The sequence below is a fragment of the Xenopus tropicalis genome, chromosome 6 (genome assembly GCF_000004195.4).
Source record: "Xenopus tropicalis strain Nigerian chromosome 6, UCB_Xtro_10.0, whole genome shotgun sequence".
In the NCBI taxonomy this organism is placed as follows: Eukaryota; Metazoa; Chordata; class Amphibia; order Anura; family Pipidae; genus Xenopus; species Xenopus tropicalis.
In genome coordinates this window covers 74,879,754-74,892,711 of record NC_030682.2, presented here as the reverse complement: position 1 = coordinate 74,892,711, position 12,958 = coordinate 74,879,754, and the positions used below count along the sequence as shown (strand labels likewise).

The following is a 12,958-nucleotide window of genomic DNA, read 5'->3' as shown; positions in this document are numbered from 1 at the left end:
GCAGGTGGCAAAACAATATGATATATATTGTGTTCTCATAACATACCTGAAATGGTGCACATGATTTGATTGGGTAGAGGTAAATAGCCGCAAGTGTAATGGCTTTGTGATTTGTTGACAAAGAAGATATTTCCCTTGATTTGCATGTACAAATATTTGAAGCCATAGACACATTATTGAGAATGTGGTTATGAGGAAGGCACACATCTTCACAATGTGACCTGTTGTTTTGAAGATATTGTACCTCTTTGCTGGTATCTGATTCAGTCAAACGATTTGTCTGATATTGTCTCTGTAGACTTTCTGTTGCATATAATTTATAAGTGGGTTTTTTTATAAAACATTCAATTATAAATGTTATAAATACTCTAGCATCTTCAAAAGTAGACATAAAGCCAAATGAGATTCTGATAGAGCCAGTAGGTTGTCCATTGATCACATCTATATTATCGCCACAAACATGTCCAGCCTTTGGAAAGAGGAACAAAAGTAATACTAATTGTGCATAATATAAAATCAACTGCATCTTAATACCGAGCACTAAAAAATAATCCAAACTCAATTTTGTATAAAAAGAAAAATGCGTTAGCAAGTGGACTCAATTTAATGCACTTAAAGCATCCTCAAAGGACAAATTTACTGTTTCATTTTTTTTTCGAGATTTATGTATGTTTTTTGGCAGTATACGATTGTTTTGGGTTTTTTTTACAAAATTTTGAGAAATAAACGATCAAGGTTTATAAAACTTTATATGACTTTTTTAAACTGACAAAAAGTATGCCAGATTTAAGCTGCCCGACAACCATTGAGTCGTATGGAGGCTTAGAACAGTAGAGAAATAGAATAGTCAGTGACAACTTGTCCTTGACACATTTTCAAGGGAAAGTAAATCCCATCATTGTTTTCTGTTTCACACATTTTCAAGGAAAAGTCAATCCATCACTGTTTTCTATTTAAAACACTTTCAAGGGGAAGTTAATCCCATCATTGTTTTCTATTTTACCCAGTTTCAAGTTAAACTTGAATGAGCCTTAATGCTCCTAAAAAGGTCGCTTGAGCACTTCCTATTTGGGAACAATAAAGAAGATTCATGGAAATAAATGGCCATTTAAATGTCATGAATTTTTCAGCTCAAAAAAATTGTGATTTCCGGACAATAAACTAAATATTTTCATTTGACCACACCAACATTATTGTGACATTTAATAAATTCAAGGATGATTGTGTTTTATTAGAAAAAATACCAGGTCAAGTTCATACAATTTTCAATGCAAAACATTTCTAGTTTTAGTAAATCTGCCCCTAGAATTGTGGGCAAGCACACTTCATTATAGGTAAAATCATGGTGTAAACTGTGGCTGCATTTGTAAATTAACAATTTTTTGTTTTGTTTTCAATAGCTATTTTTTTTTAATCATGTAGTGATTTTTTAAAACAAGCTTTAAAAAAAAGCAAAATTGTGCCCGTGAGCATTACAAAAGCCCAGTGCCTAATTACACTGCAGTAGTCAAAGTATGCATTATCACAGATTATATTTGGAAAGTGCACCTTTTAAACTTTGTTTATTTCTTGGTCATAACTATATAATTCATTTTACAAATAGTGGCTTTTCAGTTTATTTTCGAAAACCAAATTTGTTGCATAGCATCATATTATTTTCATAATAAATAGTACCTCTCTTAAATATTTACCACTCGAGTATAAGCTGATCCAAATATAAGCCGAGGTACCTAATTTTACCTTAAGATGACATGAAACAATGATTACTGGGCCAAGGCCCAGCCTGATTCTTGGTTCTGAAGCAGTGACCTGTAACTGAACTGCAAGTTTACTTTTATAGATACCGTATATACTCGAGTATAAGCCGATACGAATATAAGCTGAGGTGCTTACTTTTACCTAAGAAAACTGGAAAAACTTATTGACTTGAGTATAACCCTAGGGTGGCAAATGCAGCAGCTACTGCTAAGTTTTAATAATCAAAATAAATACCTATAAAATTACATTAATTGAGGCATCAGTGGGGTATATGTTTTTCAATATTTATTTAAAAGAAAAACAGTAAACTAGCTCTGTAAGCGGAGAAGAGGGTCAACAAAAACAATATGAGTACTACCCCACGCTCATTGCACATTGGCAAACTGGCAGCAGACCCGGTCCTGGAGGAGATGTAAGGGGAAATAAGTATTGCTAGTGGGAGCCTAGGCCAGGGCACAAAGGAGAGAGGGTGCTAGTCTAGAGGGACCCATGGCACCTGACTCGAATATAAGCCGAGGGTGACTTTTTCAGAACATTTTGGGTGCTGAAAAACTAGGCTTATACTCGAGTATATACAGTACCTATATTGCCTTGTTACACAGTATGTTTCTCCTACAATGTTTCATTTATGTTTCTCCTACAACAGTTTACTTTTGATTAGAATATAATGAGGGATAAACTAAAACCCAAACACAATTACATGTAGTTTTTACATTTTGTTCTTTGGAGAAAACTGACACCTGATAAAAATAAATTTCTTACCATAAGATTCTGTTTAACATCCATATTGCTGTTTCTAAGATGTTTTTGGCATGCTCCACTATTGCAAAAACACCCTGTGCGAAAGTGGATATTATAAAGGCTAGCCAACTTGTCAACCTGCAAAATAGAAATATTAGCCTTAGAACATTTTTGTTATTACACCAGTGCAATAGAAATTCTTCTATTTATTAAAAGCTTAAAAACCTATTTTCCACAATGATAATTTCAACAAGGCTGGTGAACCACCATTATAAAAATAGAGCTGTCTTTTCTGCATTTCATTGTCTGTGTCTCTATACCACATAAGTAATTTCTTTTTGGCGTAAACTTGCCAGCATATTTTTCTCACTTTACACCTGTTTGATGATTAGAAAATTCACCCTTCAGTAAATATTCTCCACTTTTTACATTTTTAGGCATTGAACCAACTGGCCAAAAGATTCAATAGGCCAGTTTCATTGCTTTGACATTTGATAAATAACATTCACAACACTGACAAAGGGTTCTAATCCAGATCTATTTACTGTATAATATAAAAAAAAATATATATAAAAAAAAAATGTTCCTTCAACACATATTAAAAACAATTGGAAGGACATAAGTAGCCTTATTTAACATAATTGATCTGCGGCAAATAACAGACCCATAAAAATGTTGAAACCTGTACTAATTGCAAAAATACCCCAAACAAATCAGCCAAACATATCAGCATGTAGCATATATCACTAGATCAGAGAAGGAAAAAGAAAATCAAGTGTAATTCACTCTCGGGCATTATCATATCATGAAGACCACTGTTTATCCTTGACATACCTCCTGACTTTCTTTATTTATGTGTCAGCCCCAGCTGATAGATTTTAACCTGAGCTTAATGAATTGGGCTTGTGCTCATCATATGGTTTACCTGTAGTTTTTGTTATTTCTGCTACTAAACAAGAAAATTTATTTTAGCTAGAGGTGGGCCAAGCTGGCTAGACACCCTAGGCGACCCAGACGGCCACCTTGCCCTTGTCCCACCCCACTGCGTGCACAAATGCACGCATGAACTTCAATGAGGGGGGAACGCAGCAATAAACACCATGCAGAGGGGGGAGCGACCAGGAAATCAGTGGTGGGGCAAGAGATCCCAGACTAGGGGTTGACAACAGAGGTACCTGCTTAGCATCCCTTCACTGTTGCGGCCTTGGCAGGACTTCTTGTCTGCTAAGCAAAGGGGAAACTGATAAAACTAATTACCAGTGCACTAAGCCCTCTAATAATAAGCTGCTCAAAGACTGCAGCTTTGGGTTGGTAAGGCTTTGTTTCAAAAGGAGATGGGAAACAAATGACCCTATTTATAAAGGGATAAGGGGAGCATGTTCAGTGAAATAATTAGTTTTAATAGCAAAAATGTTAGTAAACTATTGATTTTTTCTCTGAAAGTACTAGACAGAAGGTATTTGTTTTTAAAAAATTTATATTTATTCTGTCGTTTTTTTAGCAAAGTTGTTTTTTAGTTGTATACCCGATATTTAACCAGAAGTGGATTGAGGCCTGTTGGGTGAACAAGTGGTCTGACTTGTTTGTTTTTGACCATGCCCATTTTTGCTACCACACCCCTTAAATATCACTTTACAACATTTGACAGGTTATTTCAAGTTTGAACACATTTTTGGGGGGTTTTGGGGTCTTGTTTTATGTGTTATTAGAGTTTTGCTAAAAAGGTGACATTGCCCTTTAAAGCTGCAAGTCTCAGTTCCCCCAAGAGACATGTTTAGTTTATTAGTTACAATTGTATCTAAGTGCAGGTGTTGCCTGTTGAGTTTTCTGGGCTCTCTGCCACAAGCCTACTTATTTAATTAAGTTTGAGAAATATTGTATCTTTTTTAGCATCAAAGGAGATCAAAGAGAAGTGAGGGACTTTTCAGTAAGAATCCAGGACTGCAGGCTGAGCTGTTAAAATTGGGAATGTCCCATGAAAATTGACCAGCTGCCCAATACCTTCTGTTTCCTCCCTAAAGCTTGCATTCTCAACCTTCTATTATGCACACATAGAAAATTTCCCAAAATTTCAGGTGACAGTTTAAAATGTGTTTTCCTTTAATGAAATATCAAGAGTAACAAGCAATGCACAGGTATGTCAATTAAAAGCACACAAAATAGTTTATAAAAACATCTAGTAACATATTATATACCAAGGCTGCCTCTTGTCTGCAGTTTCCCTACTAGCCAATCCCTATAGATGCATTTTGCACTACTGGAAGTTTTATCAAATTATTTTGTGGTAATTTTTTGGTGTTTTGCTTATTAATATATTATTATAATAATTATATTTTTCATTTCTGACATGTCCAGGACCGAATGAGCATAGTCCATTACTAAAAGACAATTACATATTTTAATGAAATTTGTATACAAAGATGTTGATTTCTGAAAGTCTTAAAGCCAATTATAAATCTATATTTTAATCATATACTACAACATTGTATAATCTTTACTTTTTAATTGGAAAATACAATTACAGTAATTAAATATAATATTTAGACCTTATATTCAGGCCTAAATATTAAATCTTACATTTTAGCAGTAAATTCCTAGTAATTAAAATCATAAAAAAGAACTGAGAAAACATCCTGGTGCATTGTTTTGATTGCTAATTGAAGGTGGTGTCTGACTGGGAATATATCGTGGGTTGTAAGGTTTTGCTTGCAATCATAAATAGCAGTAATCAGAATAAAGTTTCTTAATTTCTCAGTTATGCTTTTTAAGTGAAACAAATAGCAAACAAAATGTCTTTATTTAAAACAATCGGCTAAAATGTATTTCCAACACAATCCCTATTTCTTGAGTTCATCTTCTACACATAAATATATTTCCAATTAAGGCTCTTAAAGGAGAAGGAAAGGCTAGTAAAGAGTTAATCTCAAAATGCAGGCATACCTTCAGTTGTCTCAATAGTGCCCTTAAGTCTCCCCATATTTCTCCCGTTCAGAGGATCAGAAGCCAAACAGTAAGGAAAAACACTGAGCTGGGTGGAGAAGATTCCCATAATGCATCGCTCATCCCCAGACTCAGCGACTTAGAACTGTAGGCGGTGCATGAGCAGAAACAGAAGGCTCCCCCTAGCGTCTGCAGCGGCAGCATGAGACACAGGTGCTGGTAGGGGGGAGAGGCAAGGGGGACAAGCGGCGGTGCTGGTAGGGGGGAGAGGCAAGGGGGACACGAGCAGCGGTGCTGGTAGGGGGGAGAGGCAAGGGGGACACGAGCGGCGGTGCTGGTAGGGGGGAGAGGCAAGGGGGACAAGCGGAGGTGCTGGTAGGGGGGAGAGGCAAGGGGGACAAGCGGAGGTGCTGGTAGGGGGGAGAGGCAAGGGGGACACGAGCGGCAGTGCTGGTAGGGGGGAGAGGCAAGGGGGATGCAGCTCCAGACAGTTGCTGAGAAGAGAGGCACAGTGAACGTAGGTCGCCGGGGGGCCATCCCATGTTAAAGATGGTGGCGCCGTTCACTGAAGCAAGTATGTAGAATGTAGCAGTGTATCTCTGTAAATCTTTTATTAGGCAAGCTAGAAATATAGCGTTTTTACACAGCAATAGTAGTACTATTTAATAGTGTGGTTAATAGATTTTGACTTTCCTTCTCCTTTAAGGAAGTCCTAACTGCAAATGGTGAAAATTTGAGGAGAACCCAAGGGGGACACGAGCGGCGGTGCTGGTAGGGGGGAGAGGCAAGGGGGACAAGCGGAGGTGCTGGTAGGGGGGAGAGGCAAGGGGGACAAGCGGAGGTGCTGGTAGGGGGGAGAGGCAAGGGGGACACGAGCGGCAGTGCTGGTAGGGGGGAGAGGCAAGGGGGATGCAGCTCCAGACAGTTGCTGAGAAGAGAGGCACAGTGAACGTAGGTCGCCGGGGGGCCATCCCATGTTAAAGATGGTGGCGCCGTTCACTGAAGCAAGTATGTAGAATGTAGCAGTGTATCTCTGTAAATCTTTTATTAGGCAAGCTAGAAATATAGCGTTTTTACACAGCAATAGTAGTACTATTTAATAGTGTGGTTAATAGATTTTGACTTTCCTTCTCCTTTAAGGAAGTCCTAACTGCAAATGGTGAAAATTTAAGGAGAACCCAGGGCAAGATATGGTTAGTATTTTAAACATCTTAATTTACTGAAATTAGCATTCAGAGAGGACAAACAATTATTTTTAGGAAACTTAGGTCAAAACTTTTATGTAACATGCAAGACACTGTAACGTTAAATCCAAGATAAGAACCAGCTGAAATGATAAAAAAAAATGTTGTAAAAACTTAGGAAAACTTAACATGCACAAATATAAAATTGATGTCTAACTGTATTTCAGAAATTGTAGGCGGAAACATACAAATTCAAATTTATGAACTCAAAATTGTCAGGGCTGCTAGGCCTTCAGGATCAGGGTTTGAAAACTTAGTAGAAAGCTGGTTACTGGGGATAAAATAATTCAATCCACTAGTTAGGTACCAATAGTGGCAGTCCCGTGGTATTCCGGATAAGGGATGTTTCTGTAATTTGGATCTCCATAACTTAAGTCTGCTAAAAATCATTTAAATATTAAATTGTTTTGCCTCCAATAAGGATTAATTATATCTTAGTTGGGATTAACCATAACTTAAGTCTGCTAAAAATCATTTAAATATTAAATTGTTTTGCCTCCAATAAGGATTAATTATATCTTAGTTGGGATTAAGTACAAGGTTCTGTTTTATAATTACAGAGAAAAAGGAAATCATTTTTAAAAATTAGAATTATTTGCTTATAATGGAGTCTATGGGAGATGGCCTTTCCGTAATTCAGAACTTTCTAGATAATTGGTTTCCGGATAAGGGATCCCATACCTATATAATCAAAGCTTCTCACATTTTATAACAAAATCAAAACAGTACTTATATGTTACAATAATTCTTCACTGTTAAAAACATTGGGTTGTATACATTTTATCAAATGGGCCGTTAAAATGCAAGCCAAGTGGTACCAAGTGCAACAGGTACAGAGAACCACAGCATAATTCATTTGTTGAATTCATAAAAATCATAAAAGTAAAACAAATGTAAAATGAAATAGCAAAGAATTGTCTCTTCTCTACCTTGTGAAGCTCACATAGCTGTTACAATGTAGAATTATTCTTTCTGCAGCAACAAGCATCAATGTCTGGATATTTAATTTTGGTGATCAATTTAATCTGAGCATCTATTTAGCAGCAAATAGAATGCCAACAACTAGCATGGTTGGCTTTACAATTGCATAAATAAGAATTACAGCAGGTTGCCATGCCCAGTCAATTATTGTCTGAAAACAGGCAATGATCAAGTACAGATATGGGATCCCTTATCTTGAAACCCGTTATCCAGAAAGTTCTGATTTACAGGAAAGCTATACCTAATAAGAGTCCATTCTAAGCAAATAGTTCTGAAAAAGGAAAAAGCTTTATCAGAAAGGTCTATGTAAATACAGCCTTAAGCACTTACAGAAAAGTCCTCTTCTAACAGGCTGGCGGCTGGTTGAATCAACTTGCTTTTCAATTCAACAAAAAAGGGATAAGTATTCTTTATTAACTTTTATCAAAATCATTGTGTTTTTTAACTGTTGGGTTTAATTTTTTTTTCAAAAGTAATTGTTGTTTTTGGTTAAACTTTAAGGCTTACAGCAGGTTTGCCAGAAGTTACATTCCTTTGTAATTACCCTCAGTTTGAGGTGGGTGGGGTTTGATTAGTTGACCTTTACAGACTGTATAAATAGAACCACTGGCACTCCAGTGGAGCTTGCTCTGGTAGTAGGTGCTCTGTAAGTGTTTGCTCTTTAAGTGAGGGCTCTGTAAGTGGAGTTATAAACTCAGGAGTTAAACACTAAGGGAGTTAAAAACAAGGTAAAACAAGGTATTTACTACAAGTCCTTTCCCCTATTTTTGTTTAACTGTTCTTGTAACTGGGAGAATGAGTGGTAGCAACATTGAAGGTCTGACACAGTGCACAGCCTGCCACATGTATGCAGTTGTGGAACAACAGTTCCAAAGTGCATACCTCTGTTGTGGATGTGAGCGAATTGCCACTTTAGAGGCTCGCGTTAGAGCACTAGAGGAACAAGTTGCAACACTGCGTTCAATCAACAATCTTGAGAAAAGTCTCTTGCTAACTGAACAAGATCTAGCGGGGTCAGATAGTATGGGGGGAGGGGAGCAACGAAAGGATGATAGTGCAGTAAGCTGGGTGACAGTTAGAAAATCTAGTGTGGGGAAAAGGAAAAGGGAGGCTGCTCCAGGGTTTGCGCATCCCAACAGATTTGCCAGATTGTGTGAAGAAGATGGGAGTGTGAACTCTGGACTGGCGGTTCTAGATGAGGCTGATCTCTCTAACAGCCGGGAGACCAGTTTCTCTAGCAGTGGTGGGGAGGAGAGCAGAGCTAGGCCTAAACAGATGGTGGTTATAGGGGATTCAATCATTAGGAAAGTGGACAGGGTAATCTGTCAAGCGGATCGCTTCAACCGGACAGTTTGCTGTCTTCCTGGTGCCAGGGTTCGGCATGTGGTTGATCGGCTTGACACATTATTGGGAGGGGCTGGGCATGACCCGGCTGTCTTGGTACATATCGGTACTAACGACAAAATGAACGGTAGGTGGGGGACCTTAAGGAGTGAGTTCAGGGATCTAGTGTCAGCACTCCCGTGCTGCGGCGCGCCACACCAGGGCGCGTCTGTCACGGCGCAGGATATGCGCCGGGTCAGATGCGCGACCGGAGGAGTGCCGCGCTCGAACTCGCGTCGGCAGAGGCGGATTTAAGGACGCTGAGGCCTGCAAACAGTGCGAAGTGATCTTTTTGCCTGCAATTTGTCACCAAGCGTTCCTGTTATCTTCTGATTGATTTACTTGTTCCTGATTCGGCTTATCCCTGGTTTCTCTTCCGACTATCCCTTGGCTTGACATTTTGGACTCTGATTTCTGGTTTTACCTCGGCCCGGCTACGACAATTCTACAGCTAACTGCCTTAGCACTTTGCTAGTGACTGGACTTTTCCTTACTCTTCTGTACGGCACTACTGCTATTCTTCAGCTGGGCCTGTTACTGTTCTCTTATCCAGTGTTCGGGTCCAGTGGGAAGCGCAGGAGAGGCTAATATCGTCAGACTACCGTGATATCTGATAGTATCACTTCGCCATGGAGCCTGATGATCCTACTGCCTCTTCTTCTCTTGATATGCTTTCCCAACAATTGACGGCGCTTACACAAGCAGTACAAGATTTGCAAGGAGGCTATCAACAACTGCGAGCTGAGATTCAGGGCCTGGGTGCGGCAGCTGGTCCGGGCCCTTCCGTCCCTGCGAGTCCTTCTCGTGCTTCTCCAGAGGCCACACGCACCTATCCTTTGGTCACAGAACCCAAGATGCCCTTGCCTGAACGTTTTTCTGGGGACCGGAAGAAATTCCGTGCTTTTCTAAATGACTGTCGTTTATTGTTTCTCCTAAAACCACAGATGTACACTTCCGAGCAAACCAAAGTGGGTGTAGCAATCTCTCTGCTGTCTGGGGAGCCCAAGACTTGGGCACATCGGCTACTGGAGTCTCGTAGTCCATTGCTAAGCGACTCAAACGCTTTTTTTGGTGCCATGGCACAGCTTTACGACGACCCTAAAAGGGCCGCAACCGCAGAAGCCATGATTAGTACCCTTCAGCAAGGCAAACGTCCGGTTGAGGACTATGTTACTGAGTTTCGCTCCTACGCCATCGACACCGAATGGAACGGATAAGGCCCTCAAACATCAGTTTCGTTTAGGGTTGAGTAATGCTTTAAAAGACGAGCTAGCCCCGTGTGGGAGTTCCAGAAAGTTTGGAAGGTCTTATTGACTTAGTTATCCAGATTGACCGACGGCTGAGGGAGAGGCGTGCTGAAAATACTTTTTTGGCTTCACCTTCCTGGGTTCTGCCTAAAGCCACCTTTGTTCCATGGCCTGTCACCCCCTCAACTACTGCTGAAGCTCCTGAACCCATGCAAATTGGCCTAATAAGATCAGCCATCTCACCTGAAGAAAGGTCTCGGAGACGACAACATAATCTGTGCCTCTACTGTGGCCTCCCTGGTCACTTCCTGAAAGATTGTCCTACCCGACCCGCGGGTAAGCCACTTAAACAGCCTTCCCCTCCTTCCTCCCTTACCATGCCTAAGGAAATTCCTCTGTTAATCTTACCCATTTCCTTACAGTGGTCCCAAGGTACCCTAAAGAATCGGGTCGTCATTAACTCCGGAGCTTGTAGCTGCTTCGTGGATGCATCTTTTGTCAAGAGTTATAATATCCCCACACGTCCGAAGCAACAACCCCTTCTTGTGAGAACAGCTGATGGTTCGCAGATTTCGTCTGGGCCGGTGACAGTTGAAACCGTCCCACTTTCAGTGACTATAGACTCTAATCATATAGAGACTTTATCTTTTGATGTAGTTGCCGCTCCTTTATTTCCTTTGATCCTTGGTTTTCCTTGGTTAAAGTTACATAATGCCACAATAAACTGGAGCACTGGTGCTATGAATTTTTCCTCTGAACATTGCAGTACTCGTTGTTCTTTCCATTCCTCCAAAATTCAGCCCACAGCCTTTTGCTCCTTACAGGACTCCCAGCTAAGTTCCATTCCACATTATTTACAAGACTTTATTGACGTTTTTGATGCCAAGGGGGCAGATACTCTTCCACCTCATCGGGTATACGATTGCCCCATTGATCTCCTGCCTGGAGCTCCTATTCCTTTTGGACGAATTTACCCGCTATCCGAGCCAGAAGTTTTAAAGACCTATATCGATGAAAACCTAGAAAAAGATTTTATTCGCCCCTCTACATCGCCCGCCGGAGCTGGCATTTTCTTCGTGGAGAAGAAGGACCATTCCCTACGACCCTGTATCGACTATAGACATCTTAACCAAATTACAGTTAAGAACCGCTATCCACTTCCTCCAGAATTATTATTCCAGAATTATTCCAAAATCTTCGAGGAGCCCGTATTTTCTCCAAGTTGGATCTGCGTGGGGCTTACAACCTGGTCCGGATATGAAAGGGTGATGAATGGAAGACAGCCTTTCGTTCCCGCTATGGTCATTTTGAATATTTAGTGATGCCTTTTGGACTATGCAACGCACCTGCAACTTTTCAGCATTTCATTAACGATATCTTCAGAGATTATCTTGACTTATTCCTTATTGTTTATTTAGATGATATACAAATTTTTTCCACGTCTGAGGCTGAACACCGAGTCCATATGCAAAAGGTTTTCGAACGTTTACGTCTCCATCGTTTATTCGCCAAATTAGAAAAGTGTGAATTTCACAAATCTTCCATTGAATTTTTAGGATTTGTAATTTCCATGGAGGGGGTTCGAATGGATCAGAAAAAGGTATCCGTAATTCTTGATTGGCCTGTTCCTTCTTCCCGAAAAGCAGTCCAAAGTTTCGTCGGATTTGCCAATTTCTACAGAAAATTTATACAGAATTTCTCCAAGATCATTGCACCCATTACTGACTTGACTTGAACTTCTAGACCCTTCTCATGGACAATCCAGGCTCAATCAGCTTTTGATCATCTAAAGAAATTGTTTATCTCGGCCCCCATTTTAAAACACTCAAATCCAACTTTGCCCTAAGTGCTTGAAGTAGACACTTCCGAAACTGCTGTTGGGGCTATTCTATCTCAAAGGAATGTTGATAACAATTTTCTCCATCCAGTTGCCTTCTTTTCTAAGAAACTTACTCCTTCTGAGCGGAATTATGATGTCTCTGATAGGGAATTATTAGCCATTAAAGCAGCTTTTGAAGAATGGCGTCATCTTCTTGAAGGAGCAGCCCACCCAATCATTATTTTTTCTGACCATAGAAATCTGGAATACCTATATACTGCCAAATGCCTTCGGCCTCGTCAAGCTAGGTGGGCTTTGTTTTTCTCTCGTTTTAATTTTCATATTACCTACAGACCTGGATCCCAAAATAAGAAAGCTGATGCCTTATCCCGAATGTTTTCTGAGGAGGAGAAAACTGAATCGCCTGATACCATCTTACGTCCACAGAACTTTTTTTTATTACAGAGTGATCTAATTTCTAAGATCAAGAAGGCCTCCTCTACAGCTGCACCCTCTGATAAATTTCAAGCCCGTGACGGATTTTTTTTCTTAGACAACAAGATTTTTATACCTGAAACCCTTAGATTAGAGACTTTGCGAATGGTTCACGATCATCCTTTGGCTGGACATATGGGGGTCTCTAAAACTTTGCACCTGGCCAAGAGATTTTTTCATTGGCCGCGTATGGCTAAGGACTGTTAGGCTGATGCCACACCAGGCGTAGGGCTGATTTTTTCCGCAAGCGGAAAAACGATTGCTGAAAATTCAGCCCTACGCCTGCTACTTGTGCCTGCACCCGAATGAATGGGATACGCTCGGGTGCAGGCACATGTAGCCGATAAACG

General features: G+C 40.1%; 1 protein-coding gene across 2 annotated transcripts in view; it reads right to left on the bottom strand.

The window, feature by feature from the left end:
• The window catches only part of mocos (molybdenum cofactor sulfurase), a 465,613-nt gene that overhangs the window by 154,064 nt on the left and 298,591 nt on the right, over nucleotides 1-12,958 (bottom strand). Inside the window, exons 7-8 of one of the 2 annotated variants that reach the window (XM_002940985.4) lie at nucleotides 2,521-2,637; nucleotides 47-469 (exon numbers count right to left, since the gene is read on the bottom strand). In XM_002940985.4, the coding sequence (XP_002941031.3) occupies nucleotides 47-469; nucleotides 2,521-2,637 (540 nt within the window). The remainder of the gene's footprint in view (nucleotides 1-46; nucleotides 470-2,520; nucleotides 2,638-12,958) is intronic. The other variant, XM_018089449.2, reaches the window with a different exon arrangement.